Source organism: Hippoglossus stenolepis, chromosome 14 (assembly GCF_022539355.2).
Source record: "Hippoglossus stenolepis isolate QCI-W04-F060 chromosome 14, HSTE1.2, whole genome shotgun sequence".
Lineage (NCBI taxonomy): Eukaryota > Metazoa > Chordata > Actinopteri > Pleuronectiformes > Pleuronectidae > Hippoglossus > Hippoglossus stenolepis.
Genome location: NC_061496.1, coordinates 20,488,166 through 20,515,550, shown reverse-complemented (window position 1 = coordinate 20,515,550; position 27,385 = coordinate 20,488,166). Strand labels below are relative to the sequence as shown.

At 43.3% G+C, this 27,385-nt stretch overlaps 1 protein-coding gene across 12 annotated transcripts in view; it reads right to left on the bottom strand.

Annotated features, from left to right (window-relative positions):
• The window catches only part of dab1a (DAB adaptor protein 1a), a 208,385-nt gene that overhangs the window by 11,689 nt on the left and 169,311 nt on the right, over nucleotides 1-27,385 (bottom strand). For 4 of the 12 annotated variants that reach the window (XM_035177355.2, XM_035177354.2, XM_035177357.2 and 1 more), the window contains 7 exons: nucleotides 16,915-17,054; nucleotides 14,500-14,598; nucleotides 9,727-9,858; nucleotides 7,049-7,168; nucleotides 6,088-6,126; nucleotides 5,554-5,616; nucleotides 4,109-4,162 (listed from right to left, as the gene is read on the bottom strand). In XM_035177355.2, coding sequence (XP_035033246.1) covers nucleotides 4,109-4,162; nucleotides 5,554-5,616; nucleotides 6,088-6,126; nucleotides 7,049-7,168; nucleotides 9,727-9,858; nucleotides 14,500-14,598; nucleotides 16,915-17,054 — 647 coding nt within the window. The remainder of the gene's footprint in view (nucleotides 1-4,108; nucleotides 4,163-5,553; nucleotides 5,617-6,087; nucleotides 6,127-7,048; nucleotides 7,169-9,726; nucleotides 9,859-14,499; nucleotides 14,599-16,914; nucleotides 17,055-27,385) is intronic. The other 8 variants (XM_035177358.2, XM_035177364.2, XM_035177361.2 and 5 more) reach the window with 4 other exon arrangements.

The following is a 27,385-nucleotide window of genomic DNA, read 5'->3' as shown; positions in this document are numbered from 1 at the left end:
ACGTGAGGCTAATTGAAGAGGTCTGCAGGTGATCTTAGTCAGGACACACACACACACTCATACACAGACACACACAGACACACACACACGCTCCGACACAGAGCAAGGTTCTTGTCTCCAGACTAAGAGACCAAGTGAAGATTTAAATAGGTTTAAAGCTCATCCCTACCTTTAGCGTAAACTACAGCACTGAGCTGGGGTTTAAACCCCCTTTGTGTTTCTGTAAAGCCTGTTCCCCTTGTGTCAGGAAGCACAGTGTAAGACAAACAGAGAGGCAGATACAGAAAGCAGAGCTGCATTATCCAACCCAGTGTTGGAGTGAAGGTAAGGAATATGTGACATTATAGGAACAAACTGCTGTTCTCCATCCTCTGTCCTCACAAGCTGGATCCTGATCCTTTCAACACTAAATAATGACATGATAGGTTTTATTACTAGGGCCCGAGCACCGACGGTGGGAGGCCCTATTGAAATTGTAAGGATTATTCTTATTATTCTCTGCCAAATTAATTGGCTTTTTGAGGGCTTTAATTACCAATGAATTTAACTTACTAACAAGTGATGTCAGTCGAGCAAAAATATGTCTTTTCGTACGCCTTTGTGCCATTAAATTATTTCTATTGAATATGCTGGCATTTTTTTCACCCATTCCTGACACGTGTGCATAAATCCTCATGAACTGTATGAGAAAAGAAAACTTCTTTCAGCTACAGCAGAATGATGATGGTTCGTGCCAGAGCTTTCTCCTGTGGTGTCACTAGAAACATAATGTGCAAGTTGCTCTGGCAAAGCAAGAGCGTTTGGTACACTACATTATTGCTGAGTACATTCTTTTCTTTGGATGAAAGCATGACGTATGGCCGTCATTAGGTGAAAGTGAAGAACAATAACAGCTTGCCCAATACTAATCAGTTCTGGATATACTGGCCATTTTTCTACCAGATGATTTGTTCTTCTTCTGGAAATATGAACTCATAACGGTTTATTTCAATCTGGATATTATTTCTGGAGTATTTAAATCTATCTGACAGTTGGATTGAAACACACGGCACCTACACCTGCTCACTGCCCCACTCTGCTGCAGCCCATTCCTCTTGTTTCCTTCCTTCACTCTCCCTCTCCGTCCACCCCTTTCTCTCTTGCCCTGCCAATTATCCCTGCGTGCCCATTAAATGCTCTCGCCATCTCTTCGGGCCGACCCTTCATCTTTATCAGTGCTGCCGCCACCTATCAATTAGCCATCTCCAGGGAAACGGTAAGTACCTGTGCACATGTGTTCTGCATACAATTAACGCAGCCCCTTTAATTAACGCCACCCTGCTGACCTCCTGCCGTGTGACTGACCACGCGGGCACACGCCAAAAACACAGCCCACCTGTCACATGCAAACACACACACACACAAACTCGCAGCTCAGAACAAAACACAACACTGTGTGACATGTCAGTCAATCTCTTGCATTCTCTCACCCACTCAGACATGAACAACCACACACACACACGCACACGCACACACACACACGCACCACACACACACACACACACACACACACACACACACACACTCTTAGAAGGCTGTTTTTACACAACCATTATTTAAACTAGAAGCTTGGCCAATTTACACACATTTAGACATCTCATCATATCATATCTAAACCAGTGTTTGAGCAGAGTTGATGTGTTTGTCTGGCTGCTACTAATATGCTGACCTTTACATGAGTAAAGGAAGCGAGGGCGTCTGTTGATTCAACACAATCTCTCAGTTTTTAAAGAGTCAAGAAGTCAGTAGATTGAAATTGTGTGTGTGTGTATGTTTATTTTATTGATTTGTCATCATTTAAGAAGGTGACAGAGTAAACAACAGGAGAAGAAATTGCTGCTGACAGGAGGTCACATTTCAGCCAGTGGTATCATTTCATCTGAGGTGTAATATGTGTGTGTGTGTGTGTGTGTGTTTTTGTGTGTGTGTGTGTGTGTTTTTGTGTGTGTGTGTGTGTTTTGTGTGTGTGTGTGTGTGTGTGTGTGTGTGTGTGTGTGTGTGTGTGTGTGTGTGTGTGTGTGTGCTTGCAGCAGTGATCTCATCTGAGCTACTGTCCACTGTCAATCCCTCTGCTGACAGGACAATGAACCTCTCCTGCCAATGCAATAAACAGTAAATCCAACCTAAATAACAATTGTCAGAAAAGGGATGCAGCTTGTGGTCACAGTCACAGCAGGTGCAACTGCAGCCTCCACACTGTGTTGGCAGAAAAGGAAGAATGAGGAAACATCAGATTGCAAAGTGTTCTCAGATTATTTTAAGGTAGTGAAATCAAATGCAAGCCCTGCAGTCACTTCAAATATACAGTAATATCAGACTTTAGATTTGTGAAATGGATCATATTAATCCTAGTCATTATGTAGATCCATGTCTCATTTATCATTAAGATAAAATAATAGATATTATTGGAGTTTATTTAAAAGTGTACTGCCAGCAACAGTAACACTGTGCTGTAGTTGTTTCCACTAAATGGAAGATATTACAGTTATCATAAATTCCCCCGTTTCTCCTTGAGGCTCATGTGAACATCAGGAGGCTACTTAAATTTACAATTTACTGTGGATGCAGTATTTTGACATTTGAGCTGGTGTGACGTGATTCAGCCCATAGAGAGCAGCACAGCAGCAGCTTTCTGTCCTCTGTGAGTCTGGATTTATCTTGAAAGTACATTAAATTATCTTCGAATTACAACACAGGCTGTCTAACACACAAAAATAATCGTCACTGTCTCTTATCCATTTATATTTCTCTGATCCAGGGTTATATTTACTCCCTCTGACTGAGTGACTGGGAAGCTGAAAAGACTTGAATCCGCTGTATTTAAACCAGAATGGATGACTGGTCCAATTGGTTGCACAACAAGAGAGAAATATTGGATTTGTTCACGTTCAGACACCGGCCAACACAAAAGCAATTCAAATAGCAGCATGTGTTGTGGGCTGGGTGAGGAGAGAACAGAAAATACTATGGTGCCTGTAAGCTTCTTACCAAAGATGGGGATAATATACAGCCAGGAAACTGTGACACTGATTCTCAGTCTACCAAAATTTATAGAGCAGGATTCTGACTACCAGTGGAGACAAGGGGGAGTCTGGTTTTAGCAGAACACACACAGAGGTGGTGGGCTCTGGTTGGACCGAGGGAAGAGCCACAGAGCAGCAATATGAGGTGAAGTGTTGACACAGAAACACGGGACGGCAGCCTGGTTATTGTGAGTGTGAAGATTTTAGCAGATTAAATCAGGCAGCAATATAAATAGCATCTTTATAGGCGGATAAAGAGCAGCTGAGTTATAGTGCAGCCTGACAGTGGTCAAGGTCATCTTTCATTATAACCACTGGCAGTGCAAGCCAATAACAGGAGCTTAAGGATACACACACACACACAACCCTACACAACTACACACACGCACAAGGACCAAACACACATAGAGTTCCCCTGCAAAGACTCACATATATGCATGAACGGGGTGAAAACCTGTTAAACATCCGGAGGTATAAATTCAAAAACATGAGGCCATGCACATTTATAGTCAGTCGTATAACTTACATCCATTAAAAGGAAGATATGAGAGTGAAAAAATGTGTCTTAACGCAGTCTGGGATAATGTCATGCAGGTTTTTACTGGATTCAACATGGGCAAACCACAGCCTGGCATGCTTCACTGCGTAAACAGACATGACACACACACAAGTCCAAACACACAAATACAGTATCCCAGTTAACTATATGCAAGGAGCAGGCACCACGGAGCATGAGGAGAAGGGCACCAGCCACCACAGCTACAGCACAAGCAGAGGAGTAGCACAGCACACTGCACAAAGAGCACTGGGTCCCAGCAAACCTCTCAGGGAAACATTACAAACACACTGGATCACTGTGTGGGAGATACGTTAACAGGAAGTGGAATCGCTGCAAAATTAGGGCTTCTCGCAGCTCTCAAGAGGAGAGAGGGCACCGAAAAGAAGAATGCTTTAAACTCGAGTGGGGCAGCTGAGAGGTTTATCTGAGAGGGGGAGGCAGGCTGAGGAGGACGTCGGGACACACGGGCAAACACACGGTCACTCACTGGGTGTCGCTTTGGGACGTCATAGACCCCTTCCTTCTGCTGACTGGTGGGAACCTAAACAATCGTCCAATAAAGTCAGGGCAGCCGAGAAAAGCCTGTTACCTCTGGATTAATCAAGCAGTGAAACGCACGACACTGTGACAGACTGGATGCAGCTCTGGAACAGGGCTCTTCAGGAATCAAATCCATCATGAGCAGAGTGTGAGTGAATGTGCGTGTGTGTGTGCAGGAATAATCTGAATTAAAATCTGTAAAGTAAAGACTCATCTACAAGACAGATCAGTAAACTACCGGCCTGCACCTTCCTTGCTTTCTGCCTAATAAAGAATGGATAAGGCTGCTTATCACACCCACAGACATGTAATAACTCAGATTGTCACACACATGGAGACATGTAATATCTATGTCACGCAGCCAGATAGATTTTGACAGTGTTTGCAATGAGAAGAAGCAGCGAGAAGCGATAGCAGGACGCTGATAAATATGAAATCGTGGGATTCCTATGGTTTTGTTTCTCCTTAAGTGACACAATGTGTGAGATAAAGTTTTATTCTCTCCTAGATGGATTGCCCTAATCAGAGTGTGTGGTAAATGAAAAAACGGCACCGGTGAAGAATGTGGGTATCTGTCGAGCACAGTCTGTCCCATTCTTCCTCCTCCTCTCCTCTCCGTGCCTTGTTTACTTCTTTCACATGTTTATTTCTAGAGGCTTCCATCTTTATTCATACGTTAGCTCCTCAGTGGCTGGGGGCTGGCTGAGACTCACGTTTCTTACGTCTGATATGTGTGTGTGTGTGGTAGGGGGGGGTGTTTGTATGTGTATGTGTATGTGTGTGTGTGGGTGTGTGCCTCTCTCTGTTTGTGTATGTTTGTGCACGCGCCAGCACTCTTTTTCTATTTTCAATCCATTTTATTTAAAGATCAAACGCGAGGCTGGTGATTAATCTTTCTTTCCCCCCGCTTTCTTTCATCTCCTCGGGAAAGAAAAGAGGGAGGGGAGGCGAGAAAAAGAGGAGGGGTCCGCCTTCCAAACAGGACGGGAATAACCTCCACATCCCCTCCACATGCACCGCACCCTCCCCCTCTTCATCCCTCAGAGGTCTATACCCACGTCTCTGAGGAGTGCACCCAGAGAAAGCCTCTTCTCTCTGGGGCAAATAGCTTTAGCTTCCCTCCAGAGAGTGTTGGCTGGTTAGCTCAAATTCTGTCTGTCTTTAATTTCTTGTACTTATTTTCTACATGTGAAAACTGAAGCTATTATATTTAAGAGCAGGCCACAGTATGTTTGTCCCATTAAGGACGGATGTATCTGGTATCTATTGATCAGCAGGTGAAAGATTTAATCTGCTCAGAGGAGCTCCTGTCAGTAGCCGCAGTTCAACGCTGACTACAAGATGAGGACGACACAACTCGGACACAAGCAGACAAGACAAGCCTGTGAATACCTGATAAATGCCCTCTTCCGATTGGTCACGGATGGGCTCGTGTCCCGCCTCAAACACAATGTACTACAACGTCAGCAGCAGAGGGATGAGAGGAAAACGAGAAGCAGGAGAGAAATTGGAAGATAAAGAAATTAAGAGAAAAGTGTCGTAAAAAGGTCATTCATCAGACAGCAGTGTGAAGAAGTTCTCATTAACAAGCAGCTGAAGACTAGATCCTGGTGACACATGGAGGAAAATTTAAGCAGCAAAAACTTCCAACAGTGGCTGAGAAAAGTAACACATCTTTCAGCTGATCATGCACCCCTACTGGCAGACATGCACACAGACGCACGGCTACAGTCCCATCCCATAATCCCAGTGACTCCATATACACATCTGTGGACGTCTGAACCTCCAAACTGCATCACGTTGTGCTGTCACCACACTGTAACCACACAGGGGCTGTCTCCCCACAGTGCACACAGAGAGGAGCAAGCTGACGGACAAGAAATGAAGCAAGTTGACAGAAGCAATGTGATTGGTCAGAAAAGTTACCTGGTACACCGGGTCCTCCAGATCCTCCTCCAGTATCGTCTGCAGGTGAGCGGCGGCAGAAAAGAGGGGGGAGAGAGAGATCACACAGGGGGGAGATGAGAGGAGCAGAGGGGAGAAGGCACAGGAGAGGGAAGAGGCGGGGAGTTAGGCTGGCGGAGTAGAAAGTGTAGGCGGTAAGCACAGACGAGACGGAGCAGCTTCCTGGCATTCACATAATCATTTGAGCAATCATCAGAGAAAGGGACACAGCAAGAGAGATAAAGAGACATTCAACAGCAGCTGTGCAGAAGTCAGAACAGAGGGAGGTGAAATAAGCACAATGGGCAGATAAGGCCGCTGACGACACCTTTACGTGGGTGCTCCTCATTCAGGTAGATCTCTTCTTTCTCAACCCATTTAGACCAGTTACATATGCTTGTATGTACCTTTGAGACTGAGTACGTTTTGCATGCTTCTCCAGACCTGTGCGGCTCAACCACAATGTCATTTTCAAGACATGTGACAAACTAAATAAATCGTGATTAGCTGAAATATTTGCGGAAAAGGCAAGATGCATTGTGGGAGATGTAGTTTGTTTGGTTATTAGCGTATAGCCATAACAAAAAAGTAGCGTTTCAGACAATGGCTGACGAGCTAAAGGGGAGCGATACCCAAGCAGATTACAGTTTGATTGTCCAAAACAACAATGAAAATAACACTGATGAAGATTCAGACCCAAACATGTTACTGCTAACCAAGGCTCAGTTAGTAAGAGGTGTGTTTGAGGTGGAGGAAGAAGATGATGTCATGAAGATCATGTCTCCATCTGTTTCAGAGGCTGAGAAATAAAAGTTTTTGCAAATGTTAAGGTTTAATGGGTTAAGTCCAACTTGACTCGTCTCTTGGATGACGTTAATCACACTTAGGGCAGATTGTTAAGGTAAGTGGACAGAAATACAGTAAGAAAGAGATATAAGTGTACCTGGTAGACGGCCTGTTCACACTGCTTGTCTTTCTGGGCCTTCTTCTCCATCTCTTCTCTCTGCTTTATCTCATAGATGAGCTGGAACAAGTCCCGCAGGTCCAGAATCACAGGCTCAGCCTAGGACCACAAGGCTACATTATCCACCCACACAGACACTATACACACTCATTAATCAGAACTCATGTACTGAAACCATGCCTTGTTATTCCAGTTACGTGGCTAATAAAGATGACAGAACCTGCCGTGCCTCATGACAAAAAAAACCATCATGTCCTCATTCACTCTCCACTCACACATCTGCACAATCACTGCCAACTCTGCTCCTCCTCTCGGCCTGGATCAGACAGTGACAAGAGCAGATACAAGCTTCTTGTCGTCAGGGGAGCAAACGTGCCGACAACAAACCCAACTCACAACTTATAACTACTGTCACATCACAACAGCAGAGAGTCCTATAGTACAACGGTGTTTCAGACCTAATCAATTATTGACTGGAGTGACGTGAAGTGCACCTTGAGTTCACAGAATGAACGCTGCCTTGAATAAAGTCTTTGTAGTTTAGTGTTGTCTTCCTGCTCATAAGAGGCACTCTGGGGTAAACGGGGGCTCCTGCTGAGCCAACAGTAAAACAGTCGCTCTGTCAGTCTGAGATCCTCTGTGCATTTGACACTACATACTAATCTCTGTCTGTTCTCGGCATCTCTCTTCTTTTCTGCTGCTGCTCAATCAGAACTTCTAGGTAAGATGAGACGAGGAAAGCTGAGACAGGCAGTGGATGTTAGAGCTGTAAACGAAGACAACTTTAAAGATGATCTAGAGGAGGAGCGGGCAGCTCATAGGACCTCTGAGATGAGATACCCTCAGTTTAGCACTCTTGAATTAGATGACTGATCCAAAGCCTAAGGCTTTAGCGAAGAGTAATTTTATAATAAGTGGTAGTGATAAAGAATTTGACTGTGGACAGACACACTGTTCTATTTAAATCTACACTGATCAGAATTTCTTTACCCAGATTTAATTCTAGTGTTGGTTATTGGTGGGTTACAGGATGTTCCTGAATGCATTTCTTGGTATATTGAATTTTCCTCAACTCGGCTCCTCTTCAGTCAAAATCAGTTAGTGATTTTCTACAACCTCAAGAGTGCTTTATTGTACTGTACAAGCAGAGAAGAGATATCTGATATCTTCTCCTCCTTAATTTGGAGTTGTTGAGCCCTGGAGCCAAATAGCGAATTTCCAAACAAGTCTTTGCTCCTCAACTCTGAGGGTTTGACACCTTTGATTGACAGCACGGATATTTTAGATGGACTGACCAGTGACGGCTGAACCACTTTACCATAGGAGAGCAGGTCGTCCCCTAATCAGAAGGTTTGTGACAGAAAAGGCAACAAATATATGATATATATAAGTGCATTATGTATATAAATATATAAGTGCTGTGACCTAAAGTGTAAAGAGTTTTGAGCAGTCGAATAGGAAAGCAATAATTTACCTCTCACACAAGTAATAACTTCTTGAAAGATATTTGACACTAAATACTCCAAGGTTGCTTTTCTAACAAAGAGACCCATTTATAATAATTATAACTGTAGCTTTTCTCAAAGGTTACAACAACGACTGTCTATGAAATCCTTCCCTGTACATAATTAGTGGACTTCCACTGCTAAATAAAACATGTCTCTCTTGTGCTGACACTTTAGAGTTTAGTGGTAAGCCAATTACTTTAAAGTTTACCCCCAAATTGGCCTTTTCGGAACAACTTTAAATCTCAGTCTTCATGACAGAACAGAGATGCTCCGTTAATTCACATCAAAGTGGTTACTTTCCAATTACAGCCGCTGCCATAAGCTCTCTGCCTCCACCCTCTCCTTGCTGCACAGCTAACACTGTGTGCTGGTGATGGCTGCACGGTTCAAATACTGAAAATGGGAGTAACATATAATTGTGACCTTTCCTCGGGCACACATCAGGTAGAAGACTGATGAGAATTTAGCCTTGTGCTACACTGTTGGGCAGCAGGGTGAGGTTGGTGAGCAACATTATTCTGTGTGTGGCTTGTTGTAGTGATGTTGAAACCGGATTCTGCCCACAGAGTGTGTGTGTGTGTGTGTGTGTGTGTGTGTGTGTGTGTGTGTGTGTGTGTGTGTGTGTGTGTGTGTGTGTGTGTGTGTGTGTGTGTGCCTATCTGTCTAAGTCAAAGAGCAGCGTTTCATGGCCCTAGGAGGATGGATATGCCATTAGAGCTGGTGACACACACTCAAATCCTCATCGACTCACTATGGGAAATCAATACGGCTACAGAGTGAGCCAGCTGGATCCAGACTAAACAAGCCAGACACATAAACCTAACAAAAGCAACAACAATCATATCAGGTGCAAAAGGCGACTCAATATAATATACAGTATGTAGCTTCAGGACTGAACATGAATCTGTCCACACACACTCAGAAACACACACCAAACCTAGAGAGCTCTACAGAGTACACTGTTTGTTTGATGAACAGCGCAGAGGGGACATGAGCTGGTGTTCGAGGGTCCTTATCTAAATGTCAAGAGGTTCCTGCTGTTGAGAAAAGACCCTGATGAATCACACATTAACCTGCACACAAAGGGTACAAGGCGAAACGTGTACAAACACACCCGTTACTCAAACACGCACACACACAGACACTGACCGACTGTGCCGTCTTGATGGCCATGAAGCGGTGGTTCCCTTCCTTCCCGCAGACGTAGCCGAAGGCTCGGTGGTCCGTGATGTCCTTGGCAATGTAGGAGATCTCGTGGACCGCATGGTGGTGATGGAGGACCTGAAGGAGCACGTGACACAGTCCGTTTAATAACTCACACAGAGAAAGTCGAGAAACTAAGATTACAACTTTATTCTTGTTAAATAAGTACTTGATTTTATGGATACAATTTCAGGCCTTTTCTCACACAAGCAAATGAATTCAAAACTCGTTGAAAATTAAATTAGGATTTTCAAAAGGACCTTGCATCGTTCTCAAATTTGATGCGCTTTATATATATTTTCTGCTTATTGAACTGTTTTCTTCTCTATGTACCAGGTAAAGCACTCAATGAAAAAGTTGTTTGGCAAGTGCCACTTCATGAATTAATAAGATTAAAGTAGATCTCAGATACCAAACGAAGTCGGTATCAAAAAGTTAAAGGTATGAACACACTCAGATACTGATGAATTCCCCAAATTCCTGTACAAAAAAAACCTGTTGGAAGCTGAAAGATAAATCTGACACAAACTCCCTCAAGGGTACAGGCAGAAACAAACCGTCTCACACAGAGACCTTGTATCCTAGCTCCCCTGCCCTCTCTAGTTTAGCCTGGGTGGGGTGTGCCAAGCTGGCATTGCCCGTGGCAGATGGCACTGTTTTTCCTGAGGACAGAGGGGGGGGGATCAGTGACAATCACAGCTCGGCAAGCTGTCGACTTGATCACTTCATCTGTGCCCTCGCTCTCAACACACATTCACACAAACACACACAACTTAATATGCAACGGCCCTCTGTTAAGTCACACTAAATGTCTGCTTTGTTGTTACTGTGTATGCCAGCTGCATGCTGGGAGCAGAGACACACAGTCAGCATAATGACCCTGTAGCTTTTGAATGCATGCTAGGGGTTGGAGCGCTATACATCAGAGGCTAAACTCACACATCTGCTGGCTTTGAAGCTAGTCCAGAAGTAACACATGGCAGAGTATAGTGAGACCAATTTAACACAGGGGCACTGGCACGCACACACAAATGCCCAAATGCACAAACACACACTGAGAGCCCCAGCAGAGATAGATAATTATTGTATGAGTCATGTCTTCTAAATTTAATAATTAGAGTAATGATTATTATTATCACCACTGATTGACCTGAAAATGACAGCTAAGCCAGTGTGTGTGTACGCATGTACACGCATGTACACACACACACACACACACACACACACACACACACACACACACACACACACACACACACACACACACACACACACACACACACACACACACACACACACACACACACACACACACAGCTCATTTGCAGAGGTTGTGGAATTATCTGTGGGTGGGTGGTGAGGTGACAAAGAGCAACTCTGATTCAAAGAGAGCAGAGAATGAGATGACTGCATAAATTCAATTGTTCTGTCTTGTCTTGGAAGCAACTCCAGCTCAGAGTATAAACAATTTATATACAAGGATAGTAGCTACAGTACCTAGTTGGTCAGGTGTGCTATGAAGCAGCCATTTTCTGCAGGGATTCTGGTATAAGTTGTGCCACGTTTTTCAAATGAAGATTGGCCTTTAAAACATCCATACATTTGTCAGCAGGCAGGATTTAGGACCCTTCAACTGTTTGGTTTAGGTGATCACAAATAAGGTGGAATAAACTGGTGTAAAGCTTTGCTCAAGTATTCCCTTCATTTACGGGCTGTAAACACCAGTCGTTCTGAACTGTGATTTGACAAATGTTATTATTCTCATATCTCTATGTGACATTTCTGCCAACGAGACTGCAACCTAAATCTAAACGTGTTGCATCATTCTTGGTAAAGTTTGGACTGAATGGTAAGATTAAACCTCAGGAGTCTTTTCATCGCTGGAGCCGACACGTCTGTGGCAGCATCACCTATCAGATGAAGTCCAAAGCTGCTTAAATAGATGCACTCTCTGGCAAAGTGTTTGCAAAAACAGGTGGGTGTATCAAAAAGTCGATACTGACTGTGGACTCTCTCGTCTCGTCTCTCCAGCACTGTTGATATGCACTACTGGTCGGTCTCACACACACGCACACACACGCACACGCACACACACACACACACACACACACACACACACACACACACACACACAGTGTCTCTGAGCAGCATGCCCTTCAGCAGTTGCTGGCCACTGAACCAAGATATTCCCCGTTACGCTGGGAGTGAGGCGGGAGAAGCAGCAGGATACCGTGTCTTTCTCCTCCCTGCGTTTCACATCTCTTTCCTGGGGGGAAGACATCATCACGACCTGCAGAGGCTGTCCGGTCTCCAGTCAGTAGGTCAGGACTGAGATTAGCAGTTAGCTCCGAGGCTTAATTAGTTCCTATGGCACTGCTGAACTTCCCATTGGACATCGTACAATCCATGCCCTCGGGCTTGACCCTCTACTGTAAGTGGGAGGGTCTCTGTTAACCAACATCAATATATATGTGATGAGACACAAAGTGAATGTATGGAAGAGTCTGGCATCGATACCCGTTGTAGTTGCACCTGAGTCCAGCCTCTATGAAGACTTCTTTTTCAGGGGCTTTTCTAACAGATTCTCTCCATGTATACTTGGTTGATAAAGTATTTTCTGTTGGCTGAACAAGACTAATTTAATCTTTCTGATTTGATTCTCTGAGGGAGCAGCAGGGCGGCGAGCGCAGCACTTCACTCGTGTGAGTTCTTGACCTGACGTGGTGCAGCGGCCCTGACAAGACTGACAAAAAGGGTTGAAGAGGGTGGGTGTGCACGTGTGTGTGTGTGTGTGTAAGCATCCGTGCATGCGTGTAGAGAGAGAGAGAGAGAGAGAGGCTGACAGAGAGAGGGAGAGAGAGATTCTGGCCTGCCCTCTGCTAGATTAATGTCACCCGTCTTCTTCTCCTCCATCTCAAGCACCACCTCCATCCACTCTGCACGACCTTCCCTCCTCCAAGAGAGAGGCCATCCATCCATTTGTTCACCCATACATCCATCCACCCATCTGGCTGACTGATGCACAGGAGGGGAATGAGACTGTCAAGATCCCTGAACTTCAGCAGCCTGTCTCTCTCTCTCTTTCTCTCTCTCTCTCTCTCCCTCCCTCCCTCCTCCCTCCCTCGCCATTAGGAGTGGTTGAAGGACTGATAGTAAGGACAGCATATCTTTATAGTTAATATTAATGTGCAGAGACAGAGGACAAGGTCTCCCTGTAGAGAGCTTTACCTTGACATATGCTCACTGATTCTCCACCTTTACCTCTAACTCTCCGTCTCCATCCATAGCTTTCATCCTCCTCCTGTCTTTTGACACATTTTTGTTTCTTTTCACCTTCTCCCTCCCTCTCTTATCTTTTTTTCTGTTTCTTCTCTTCCACACCTTCTCTACTTTGCCTTTATGTATCTATCTCTATTTATCCCTCTCTGTCTTCTGGTACGTAGAGTTTGAGGCAGCGAGACGGAGAATGAGACAGAAAAATGAGGGTTATAAAATGAGGGATGAAGGACTGGACCTGTGAGGGATGAGTTTGGCCCCGCAAGCAATATGGCTGCCACATGGGAGGCCGACAGGTCCTGCCTAATACCCCAGACTTTTGAGTTATACTGCTGTGTAGCGGCTACACACTGACACGCATACACACACACACGCAGAGTCGCTGACAACCAGCTCCTGCTGAGGTGTAAATCTCAGGCTTTGCATGTCGGCCACTAAAACCAGGTGTAGAGCAGCGAGCTTCACATTGAATCTGGACCAGATTACATTCACAATCAGTCGACTGACAGCCAGAAGAAACAGAGGGAAACAGACAGCTTTACATGATGAGATGAACAGCAGATGTTTATTCTGCATTATGCTTTTAAAACCAGGCTGTTTTCCTCCAGCTGCTAATATAAATAAAAGAAAGCTAACATGCAGAGGTAAATTTAGAAGGCTACAGTGTCAGGCCCATTCAATTTGATTTCTTTAAACGTTTCTGGGATTAAATGAGGCATTCATTGTACATTAACAGTAAAAGAAAGCCAAATTGTTGAGTGAGGTTGTCATCCATCCAGAGCACCAAGTATCCTGGGGAGTGTGGGCAGGCCGCATATCTCTTGTTCAAGGATACAGTGACAGATATGGTCAGTTTGGGGACTGAGCCTTGATAATACCTGTCACAGAATCTGAGTTGTCATCATCAGCAAAATTAAGACAAACTCCAGTACAATCTTCGATTCGTCTGGTGGGATTTTGGCAATTCTGAAATCTCATCGGACAGTGGGAAAATGGCTAGCAAACTGAGAGTTACCAGGAAAAACTGAAGAAAGAGGAATGATAGCAGTCGGAAAGCAGAGTCTGGATAGATCAATAGTTGGGCAGACAGAAAATCTGCCATGTAAAATGGAATATGTATAATCTGGAGCCTAGTATGAAACCAGAGCTGTCCCTGTTTGCAAAGAGGCAGACAATGGGATAGCCATGTTCTCTCATCTACTGAGGTCTTGTTCTCAGGGTTTCAATTAGGGCCTCCTGATTTCCCCAGAGGGCCCCTCCCTCTCATGGAGATGCCTCATTAACAGAGGAAACACACACACACACACACACACACACACACACACACACACACACACACACACACACACACACACACACACACACACACACACACACAGGCCCGAAATGCTGCATTCAGGCACACACTCACAATCCCACACGCACGCAGGCACACACACTTACCCCTGACTTCTCATCAAAGATCTTGATCCCTCCAAAGGAAACAGTCAGAAACACCTTCTGTTTGTGATCTCCTTTGGACCGTGCTGCAGCAGCTATACCCTGAGGACAAAAAAGACAGACAGACACACACACACACACGGCGCAAATAACCATGTTAGAAGCAGGACTGAAACTCATGTACTGTGTAATACGAGGATGACTCCATAAAGAACTTCCCTTTGGGCCACCTCTCGATCTAAAAGACAATTTTCCTCTTGGATTATCTTTCAGTCGTCAGTAAATGTCAATACAAATAATAATAATCTCTCAACAACATCAGCAATAAACATCACAGTGGCATCAATTTCCATCAGTCATACAGAGATAAAGCCACTGCACAAGATGGGCATTTACAAAAATGACTTGGACAAAACATAGTGAAGATTTGGAAGATATTACATTATTCAAAGACAATATCTGATAAACAAAATAACAAAACAGCATTACACTGAAGAATATATTTGATTACTGGTAAAGGAACAACAGAACAGTTATAGCCAGATCACTAGTTTGAAATAATTAACACCAGTATTTGAGAAAAACAACATTCATTAAAAGCTATTAAAGGCGGAAAAACAATTGTTTGTGTAATATATCATTATATAATATATAATGCGTATCAAGCAACATTTGCTTTGATCAGTCAAATGCAAAAGCTTTTTATATCTTACATTGTTGAAAGATTATGGGAAATGTAGGGAATCTATAACTACAAAAGCAGACAAGGAGTGTACAGTGAAAAAGTTAAATCACAACTCTTCATGAGCACCTCATTTGAATTCACAGAAGGCATCATGACATACTGATCTTAAGTAAGTGTGTCTAAGGGTGGAGTTTTCCCTTAACGTGCATTATACGTGAGGCACAAAAGAAGAAGCGAGAGGAGCGAGGTTTCAGAGAATGGAGGGAGTCGGGCTACGAGAGGGAGGAGCAGTACGAGAGAGGAGGTGGAGAGATCAGAGAAAAGGAGTTGATGGATTTCCTGTCTGAATAAATGAGGAGGAGGGGAGCTGTTTGATCAATGAGCCGTCTATCCTCTCCATACCCTTCCAGGCCTCGGCTTCATAGAGTTTTCACTACACATAAACAAAACATAAATGTAATTTCCTCAATTCAAATATATTCCGACATAAATTATAAATGTATCTGGCTGTATTTGGACCTCATGTGTTACATGACAATTAATAATGAATAAGAAGGCTACGTTTATTGGAAAATAAAGCGAAATCTAGGCTCTGTGTAAAGTTTTGACTGTTTATTTTAGTGAAATTATTTACATATGTGTTCTCCATATACATGCTGCAGTAAAATATTTCACAAAACCAGCTTGCGCATTAGGGATTTTATTGATGAATGAATTTAAAAATGTCCTGTTTGTCCTCACCTTTATCCGCCCCCATCTCTCTCACCTATCATCCAAATTATTCCCTGCCTATGTACCTTCTCTCCTCTGCTAACTGCCCCATCTGTCTACCTCTCCCTCTAATTCTTTTTGTCCTTGCAAATGAGACATTTACCCCGAACCCCTCTCATCTATATGGCTAACCTCCGTACTTCCCCCCCCCGTGCTGATCATCTCCGTCTTCCCTATAAAATACAACGTCCTTATTTTTATTTTATCTATCATTTTTATTTTACACCTCTACTCTGGCAATTTGCATAGTAAAACGGCAACTAACTATACATGCACGCACACATACACAAAAACACAGTTGTGCTGTGATGTACAAAACATGCATATTTAAAACTTGAACTTAAATATGCATGTTGTTGAACTACTTGTGGACCGCTGTGTTGGCTGTTGATGGGGCTTTTGTGGGTCATGTTAAATTATTAATCCTCCAGATTTAGTCATGGCTCACTACGAACATGCACAGATGCATGTTAGTAGGGTTGGGTATTGTTTGGGGGTACAGAGTTGTACACCAAATTGTTTTCAAGCATCTGCTGCATGTCCCTGTGTCTGAATCCTTTCACATGAATTACACCGACACTTTCAACCATTTACCTTTAGGCATTTTGTTGTTGTGTCGACTTGAGTTTGAAGTGGTTACTAGCTAACTGTAGGCTAACGTTACGCACCGCCAGAGCCGTTTAGAGTGTGTTGCCACCAGTTAAGTGTAATATTAACTAGACACGTGCTGAGATGTTAATGTTGCCTGTAAGCAGGGTAACCATTTCGGTACAGAGCACAGGCAACGTAATGAGGCATCGAAATCTGCGTTATGAGTCGGTCTGATCGGTACTGGCCTTGATGGAAGCGGTGCCTGATTAACACCAGATTTCAGTATCGAACCCTAGGTGTTAGTAGGGAGTCAGTTCTTAATTGAAGACCCATCAATAGAGACAGAAGAGAAGAGGAGAAATGTTCCTTACCTTGAGCTTCATCATGGAGTCCTGGCAGAGTTTGTCTCCACGGGCCGCCGTGACTTCGTCCAGGCCGATGAGCTTGGCCTTGTAGCGGACGCCATCGCCCTTAAAACGTCTGATGAGAGCCGCCTCACTGCGATCCTGCCCTGCAGACACACACAGAGACACACACTCTGTAGTCTACAGTCCATCTTCCAGTCAAGGACCTCCATCTACCTCAGACTTAGGCTATTACCTCAGAATCATCAATCACACAGACCACAGAACAGCCCAACGGTAATCTGACAAAAAATACAACCGTACAACAGGTCACAGCTTCTGATGTTGATATTATTGTGCAACTATGTCAGATTGGAGCGGTAAACTGTGGTGTCATACGGACGACACTGGTCAATACATTCAGATGCTTAAATCAATGAAGTTTGGAAGGACTAGAGCTGCAACGGCTCTCCAGCTCCTTTCTTGTGCAAAATAATAGCATTTTGCTCTTATCTCCCCCGTCTCCCACAGTCCTCCCCCTCTCTCCTCACCCTTCATTGTGTGGTGGATTGTTGGTATTGTGCTCATGCATTAGAGAGTGCCGGCGACGGTGTGCGCATGTTGACCTTGCTCTTGTCCAGGAAGTCTCAATGTTATCTCCTGATGTGACTACAACACTCATCTTCACAGACAACACAAAGCCGAGGAAGAGAATGGCCACTTGTGAGGTTCGACTCACTTTCTCTTCATCGTGCTCTCTCCATCGTTCTCTCATTCTGTCTCTTTCTCTGTCCTGCAGTGCGCAAACATTTCATCATCAAATATTGTAGAGAGGGAACATTCATGCCTTTGTGTGTCTCTGCACTTTGTTTCTCAGTGTGTATGCACGAGTGGAAGACTGCAAGAGCGATAGTGAGAGGGAGAAGCATAATGATAATGCAGCATATTCAGATAATATATTGAGGCATTAGTTCTGTACTCTATAACAGCGTGACTCTTGGAAGGTCATAGTCTGAGTGATGGAATGGTCCCACTCCTCCTCTGCTCGTTCTTTCACACTCCCTCCATTCACAGAGTCCCCACAGCACTGCGGTGTAGTAGAAATGAGCTCTTTAACCACAGGCGAGAGCATCGTTTTATATGAGGCTATTGAATCATCTCTCTGTCCAACACTAATCTCCCACCTCCCTCTGCTTTGTCTGCTGGCCCACACAAACATTCCCATTTGTAAATATGCATTTGTATCACCTGAATGAAGTCCATTTTTTAACTGGAACAGTTGGACAATGTTTAAGGGTATTTAAGGCAAAAAAAAAAAAGCCTCATTATCGGAGAATTAACTGTGTATCATGCCACACATTGTGAAATCCACACACACACGCACACCAATATGGTGCGGATGATCTTGTTCCTTTGAATCAACACACACACACACACTCAGTGTCACTGCTTTGAGTAAACCGACGACATGTATACGTCAGAGTCTTCAGAGACAAACGAGCTGAGGAACATCTGTCTTTATTTCGGAGAGAGTAAGAGAGAGAACAGCGGTGCAGCGCTCTCTCTATTGTGTCACGTCTCATTTTAGATGAGATGAGAGCTAGTGATCAAACCACCAGAGGACTGTTCTGTTCAATGCACAGACGACATTTAAAGACATTTAAATATTGCCTTCATTAAACCTGAAACAAGCGTGCACCATGCAACAGTCAACAGCTATAAAGACCCCCCCCCACACACACACATCTCTTCCCATTGCTTCAATAACATGAAGTGTGCCACGGCGGCTGTGTATAAAGGATCATACTCATATTTCATTCACATGCAAACAACAGCTGTCTGTCAGGAGACACAGTGTCTGTAAATCTCTTTGACTGCCAGTGGAAAATCAAGCAGGAGACTTTAATGTCATACAGTAAACTCGATGAAGACACTTTTATGTGAAGCCGACAACAAACATTTAAGAGTTCTCTTGTAAACAAAGTTTTGTTGAGCAAAGTCAAGTTTTTCTATATTTTAAGCTATGAATTGTTTATAGCTACGATTATCTGCTGATGGACGGAACAGCGTGAAACAGGTGGCAGGATGTGAACTACCTATTATTCCAACAATCTGCTACAGTCCCCATGTCCAGGGACAAATGGAACAGTTAGGTTTGATTTAACTGTGCAGCACAAACATGGATTAAATGTTTGAGGGGATCAGCTTGACAAAAAAAAAAAAAATGTTTTATATTCTGACTTTGTACACATTCATTCTTTTATAAATGTTATATAGTCTGCTGTGCAGCGCTTCATTTGTGTGTGTATGTCCGTACTTTATGTTAATGTGTGAGTGTTAAATAACGCTGAAGGTGTCCTACTGCTTTTGTCTCACTGGCACAGTGATTTTCATTTGAGTCTGACATTTAAGACCTGCTCCCTCCATCTGCATCCATCACCATTACTGCTGCTATACTTAGCACAGCGAGGAGGAGAACACAGAGAGCAGGGGAAGTCGAGAAAGGCCAAGAGGAGACGAAAGGGAGAGAAAGGTGGAGGGGTCCAGAGTGACTTCTCCTCTTGAGTGGTTTATATTACTACCTTTTGGGGACATGAAAGACATCCCTGTGTGTGTGTCAGCAGGGGAAGCATTCAGTGCGCTGTAATTAAATGTCTGCTATTGCTGTGACCCCACTGAGCCTCAAACACAACTAATGAAAGAATCTCCCATTTCATCTGTCATGGCTGCTCGCACACACGCGCACACATACACACAAGCTTCATGCTTTTCTTTATAACGTTCTCACAGAAACACAACCATCCACACCCGCATGTTCACGCATGTCCCACCTACCAACACTAATGAAAGAATCTACTGGTGCATCTTTCGTGGTTGCATCAAAGGTGAACACACAGCAAACACAAACAATCTCTTTTTTACACATATTCTTATTTAGATTCTGCACAAACTAATGTGTACAAACACACAACACAAAGAGTTGTAAAGCTTGAATTCTGCTTTCTATACCGTTAAGCAGTTACTACCTTACAACTCGTTTATGTGCGTGTGTTGTGTGTATACGTGTGTGATAGTACTTGGTATGCAGGGGTGGTTCGACTGTCTGTCTGAAGCAACAAGCAGAGAGGGAGGGAAGGACATAAAGCGAAGAGCGGAGGCTAGAAAGGAGGAATAGAATGTGATGGATGGATGAATGAGCGAGGTCTCCATTGGATAAATGTCACTCAGGATTAGAACATTATGACAGGCAGAAAACCGGAGTCCTACTCGTACACACACACATCCACAGGTGATAGATGGCAGGTGACTGCTGGTACAGTATGTATAACCCTTCAGGGAAGCCCTGAGCATCGCCCCCGGCAACTGTAACCTTCTGCCTCCCACGTGCCCCCTCCATCACTCTCTCTCTACCAGCTGGTTCCCCTTATAACCTCGTCTCCTACACGATATCACCACCCCTTCTTTACCTCTGCATGACTCTGGTTTACATTTGGATTACATACATCGGATTTAATTTCTACTTCACCTTTTCCTTTTCTTTCTTACAAACGTGTGGGACACTGACTGTACAGGAATGTTCCAGTTTACTTTATCACCTCTGCCAAGGAGGTTAAGATTTCACCTGTTTGTTAGCAGGATTATTCAAAAACTACTAAATGGATTAGCACGAAACTTGGAGTTAAAATGATGGAATTATAATTATAATCTACATCAGATCCAGGATTTTGTATTCTTTCTTTAACAGTGCGAGATATATATTTTCAGAGAATAATTCATGGATCTAGATCTTGATTGTCTTGATGTACTGAACGTAAATGTGCTTTCATAAGGGTGTCACAGCAAATAACTAGATTAGATAGGACCTGATATGTAGGAAAAGCCCAAACGACAAAAATAACACCCAGGTTCTATGAAGATGGATTTTCCATTTTAATCATAATCAATCCTGTTGATTTGTCCGTCTTCTTCCCTCTCAAAGGTTCTGAACAAGAACTTTTTGCCAACCATTTTATATATGTCTCCGGGATTAGAACAGCTAGTTCAGTGCTGGTTCTAAACCTGCCTGTCTGGAATGGTCTGTTTGCTTGGTCTGTGGTGATGCTGGTTGCAGCTATTCTTCTGAAACTGTAAAAGTGACCCACAGTAATTGAACCGAGGAAAGTAAAGACTGCTGCTGGACTCAGTCCACAGAACCCTGAAGCTGCTCCACCGCTGCTGCACAAAGAGCTGGTCACCTGTTTATTCAAAGTTCAGGAGAATCCGTGGTCATTGGCGTTGACGTCAATGTGCTGTTGTTGTGAATATCATTGTCACTTATGTTAAGTTATTACAGTGACAGACAGACAGAGATTTCTGGAATTAGTAGATAGATTAACTCATACAGTTATCGTAAAACATATTCAACTTGTGCTGCTTTTTGATGGATTTACGTACTAATATGTCCTTACACAAAATGAATGAGCTGCTGAAGTATCCAGGTGATCATCAATGATGCATTCAAGCACATGCTGAACATCCAGGCTGTAGATTGAAGTCAGGTGCAGGGGGTTTGAAGTGTGAGGCAATAACGTTTACCGTCAGTCTAGTCCACTAATTTCATTAGACATAATAGAATAAAAGTGGAATCGTGGCTTTGGTTTCATTTCTGATTCGTGACAGGAAGTTGTGGACCTGATATGTGTATGCCTCAGAAATTATGTTAGTGGAACAACCGCTGATGCGACTCTCAACAGCAGTGCCTCTGTGTTCACTCATCTGTTTCGTTTCAGCAGACCTGTGGTGTGTGCAGAGGCTGGTATAAAGTGTGGAGCTTGTTTCACTGTGCTCCAGATGAAGCAGCACCCAGAGGCTCTTAACTACAGCTGGGATGGTTCCCAACAAACACTCAACAGCACATGAGGGAACCCGCCAGTTACTCTCCAATTAATCCTGCTACTAAACCGCGCTGCCGAATGTTTATTCGTGAATGTGAACGTGTCGGGTTGTTTCTGTGTTTTCTGTACCTATCAGAGACACGTTCGGACGAAGCACTCACTCATACTCACTCTCTCACAGACTCTTTTAAACCCACAAACAGCATGTGCCAACAAAACAACAAGTTTTCCCTTCAGCTCCATGTTTAATTCTGGCAGATTGATTTGGCACACAAGAGCTTTCACTTGACTGAGGATGTGCACATGCTACAAATACATAAGCATCGTTGCTGAAGTGAATTGCCGGATGTCAGATGAGATGATAAAGTACCGTTGCCACTCATCAAATAAATGAGTGCTGGGCCTCTGCTGATGTGCGCTTTTTCTATCTTATTTGCAACATGACTGCTCTTGTGTTTATGAAACCAAGATGCTTCTTCTGAGCTCTAAGTCTGCCACTAAATTATGCTAAGGTTACACAGAAAATTATACTGTGCCTGTAGTTTTTGATATCATTTTTCTGCTTAATCATTATGACTAATTTGGCATTTATCCGAGAAAAAGCTGTGTGACTCAATGTCTTAAAACAAGGCTTTAGAGTTGAACTAAGTGAATTGAGACTTTGGGCAAATCTGAAGTAGCTTGAGTGCTGTTATTTTCTGTCTCTGTCTCTGTCCTCTGTCTGCATCTCCATTACATTCTCCCATTACCCCAGTTCCACCACCCAATGACCTGGATGACGGTCACAGCTGTGTATGCATTAAAGCATGTGTGTGTGTGTGTGTGTGTGTGGAAACATCCACACTCTTTGACAAGGTCGCTTTGGAAAAGCAGACAGAAAATCCTTGACCTAAATGGTGACAGTTGGAGAAGACAGACACCTCTGAGGACACCTCTGAGGTGTAATGTTAAAGGAGACATAAAATGCCTTTTCAGGTTTTCCTTCCTCTAGTTATATGTTATTTGTTTTTTGTGAATATAAAAGTTCTGCAATGTGTAAAAGCCCACAGTCAGCAGTAAAGGGAGCTCCTCTCCCCCACAGAAAACACTGCTGCTGAAGCTCTCGTCAGTAGTCCGGCCAGTGTCATGACGTCAGGTGCCTTCATGATGCCCTACATTTGCATAATATACACCTAGCAGCTTGTCTGGCACGGGACGCAATAGCAGAGACTGACATTTCCTACACGCAATGGAAGCTGTTGACCAATCACAACAGAGTAGGCCAGCTGGCCAACCAGACCAGGGCTTTATCGGGAGAGAGGAGCAGAAGCCAAGCATTTCAGACAGAGGCTGAAAAGAGGAGCTGCAGCAATGGACAAAATGAGGAAAGTGAAGTGTTTTCTGAACACTACAGCATGTAAACCTTTTCAAGGAATAACAAGGAATAAACAAATTTAAGTTACGAAGCAGAATATGATCAAAATGGTAATAGTGGTCTCACACTGAACTGCAGTCCAGTAGACTTGTGCTTAAATATTCCTGAACTCAGTCAACATCCACTAAAATGTATCTTTGAATGTGTAAAATTAATTGTTATTAATCAGAGTTTTGATGAAATAAATATCCACTATTATGGGGGGGGGTTCTAATCTGTATTCAAGAGCGTGGTCTTTCAGTTTGAGAGCAGGACTTTCACCTTCAGATTTTGTAATGCCCTCGCTTGAAACATCATCACAATACCTGGCATCCTATCGGTTGGCAAATTTTGACGGACACACAAAAAATTGGAAAGCAGCAGAAAGAATCTAAGAGCACAGGAGCAGATGTTTCTCATTGGCACAAAAGCAGCGTGAACGCAAGAAGAACTGAATCAGGGTTTATGTAAGTGCAGGGTTTTGAGTGAGAGCATTACAAAATATGAATGTTAAAGTCCTGCTCTCAAACTGAAAGACCGCACTCTTGAATAAAGATTGGAAAAAACATGTGTTCAATGAAAATAAATTGAAAAATTTGTCTCGAGATCTCTGAGGTGTCATCTGCCTTCAACAGCCTGTTTCAATCGTAAAATCTAGTAAATATGAAGGAATTTATAAAATATCCTTTTGTCAAGCTTGAAAATATTGAGTTGTTATTTTCTAACTACATCTCTAATATCTACCAGACCATTTTTAGTGTACTGTAACAGAGCCATTGCCGAGGGGCCTGGACGGGTTGTGTGCTTGTTATTTTTTCAGTGTGTTAATCTTTGTATTTAGCCACAAACCCACTGGTGATCTTCATGTGCACTTAGTGGAATTTGAACTTGAGGGGATGCTTGTGAATGCAAAGTGCAAACAGCACAACTTCTCTGCTCTGTGCCTGTTACTTGTCAGCATTGTTGCATTTACAGTGGCAAAGTTGTTATCACAGCGTGTCCTGGGTTTATTATTTTCACCAGAGCGAGACGTACAGGCCGCTCTGCAAAAAGCACCCAGCTGATATGAGCAAAGTGAAATGTGCTGTTTGTACATCACCGTGATGGTCAAGAGTTAAGTCTTAATGGAACTTTGATGATGTGGACATCAGTGGTCCTGTTTACATGTGTGGGTATGAATCTCATCTAACACACACGCATGTTGGGAAATAAGATGCTTTTATCATCTCCTCGACTCTTCTCATTTTTCTATGTTCTCCTTATTTAACAACAATAGCTCAGCTAGCATTAGGCTGTTCTCCTGTCCTCAATCCTGTTGACTCTCCATTATTCTCTCTCTTAGTCCTCTTCAGCATCCCTCTGTCTATCCAGGACTCATTGTGGTAAAGCTTGTTTCTCGCCCTGCCTTTAATTACATGGTAATTGGTCTCACTAACAAGGGGAATGTTTAAGTGTGTGTGTGCAACTGTGTGTTTTCTGGGCTCTGACAGGACATCAGAGAGTGGGCTGTGTAAACAAGCCACTAGCATCCTGTCATGCTACACTAAAGTAGTACCCCTCATGGACTGTCACACACACACACACACACACACACACACACACACACACACACACACACACACACACACACACACACACACACACACACACACACACACACACACACACACACACACACACACACAATCTTGTTAAGGGCACTCATTGGCAAAATGCATTCCCTAGCCCCTTACCCTAACCTTAACTACCACAACTAAATGCCTAACCCTAACCCTTAACCTAACCCAAACCTATTTCTAACCCTAACCCTAAAACCAAGTCTTAACCAACAAACAGTGCATTAAAGGGGGGGGTCCGGCCAAAAGGTCCTCACTTTCCCACAATGTCCTCACTCCGTAGGTTGTAGGCTCAAACTGGTCCTCACAAGAGAGCTGTACATGAGCGCACATCATAGCGTGCCTTTTCAAACCCTCAAAGACACGTCTGACCGAAAAGTGTCAAACGCATTTGTTTCCTAAATCCTGTCTGTGTGAACAGGAGGAGTACTGGTGTGTGCTGATGTTTGCACGTCCATCCAAATATGTGACAGTCAAACACAAGAGGGCCATCTTTCAAAGCATAAGGAAGCACAGGTAACTCCTCAAAACACAGCAGTCCACCTTTCATGCCAAGGCAAGTTTGCCCGAACAAAGCCTTCATCTCTGCTAAAATATGGAGCCACTTGATGTTGTTGTCCCCCCCTCTATCTCTCTGCGTCTCATCTTGCGTAATGAACCCTCTCCCTTGTTTCACTCAGCTAGGGTCCTGGAAGAGAGGGATGGAAGACTGAAGACATCATACAGCATGGAAATGAAAGAGAAACTCTGCCATCTGCCAGAGTCTCTTTTTGTCTCCAAGGCTCTCTTATCTCCTCACTGTGTACATACCATCATCACTTCCACATCCACAGTCCAACTGAAATCAAATCACTCTTTTTTCTCTGTTAGCAGCAGACACGTCTCTGTTTAATAAATTAAATGTCCTGTAGTTTCTCAGAAAAATATATAATACACTTTTTATGTTATATTTAACACTGTTTGGCCTATAACTTAAAAAAATATATAAAGGTTAGAGCACAGAAAGGAAACATGGGAGGAGAGGGAGGGATGTGCTCTCTAAAGAAAGAATATCACAGCATTAAGTGGAGGCCACTGCAGTCATATGCTATGGGTCTTAATCAACAGGTGCCCCACAGTTAATATTTGTTATGACAGCAGCCAGTATGCCAGAATACTGGTGCATGTCTACAAAGGCAGATCATATTTTGCATAAAGCCAATCAAATAATACAATTTAAGACTGTATTTGCATTCAGCTGTCATAGTCTCACAGTGAAACTGACTGACAGAGAAAGAAAGAGCCACAGCCACAACCCACATTATTTTATTACACCCTTATCTGCATTGCTACATATCTTTGTGCATTACCACCACCTGTGGATCAGTGGGATAGAGTGAAGGGGGAGTGACGGAGACAAACAAAAAGAGGATGTGTTAAAAAAAAAGTCACCAAAACTCTTTCAAATGTATTAATTAATACATTTCAATTGTTTATAGGTATGTGCTTGTGCTTTCATACATTTCCTGTATTTTAGCATTTTGATAAATCTCTGATCCCATGCTGTAACCTTGACCTTTGACAAATTTGAAAAAAATAAATAGATAATGCAGGTACTGACTCTAACCCCAACCAACATGCAGAGTTTAATCCAAATTAGATTAAATTATGAGATTGGATTCAAATAGCCTGAGTTATTGCTGTGACAGACTGCTACTGATTACAATACAATCGCCCCCTATTGCGTAGCATGGGCGTCATTACAATGGAATGATTGAACTTCAGTTTACCTTTCAAAGAAAAATAATGCTTGATTTATTTTGTTTATTATTGTCATCATTACTACAACAGTTGTAGTGCTGATGTGTCTCAGAACAACTCTGTGTAGACAGTTCAGTCTGTGTGTTGTGAGGAAACTGAAATAGAAAAACAGCAGCCTGTCAACATCTAACAAATAAGAGATGCCGCTTCAATGCACAGTCCTTCAACCAGCACTGCAGGGTGAGAGTATAGGCCTCTATTACAACCTGTAGGTGACATTGGGACATTTTGCTTTTGTGCAAATTACAAGCAGGGAGCAAACTGTTGCTATGGAGACTGTAGTTAGTGATGTGGTGGGCAAAGCCACACCAACTAGTGTGGAGGAGAGGACTAAGCTGAACATACTGAGAGGATCACAGAGTACACTGGCTACTGCAGCTGCCACACACACACAAGCAAATAAAAGAAAGGCTTTCACAGATATATATTTCCCTCTCTGAGTCAGGCGTTTTGAATGCTAATTCAGTGTGGTCATATTTGAAAGCTTGGATGATGCTTTTTGAACACTAAGAAGTAGGGGCAGAGGAGTGTGTCGGATGTGGGTTTGCGCCAAGGAATGAGATATGCGGGGATGGGATTGATCACCGCTCGCCACCCTCACCTTATAGTGCTGCAGAAAGTGGATGGATAAATAGGTAGGCACAAAAGTAGCAGAGACTGGTGAAAGGGAAGACAGCAATGATGGATGTCACTAATTTTACAGAAATAAACTGATGGGAGCGAAGGGCAACAGAGAGCAGAATGGACAGAAAGGAGGCAGTTATCTCTAAATATAGTTTTAATGCTGACTGAAAGGCCCTGTTTGGAAAGTGTGT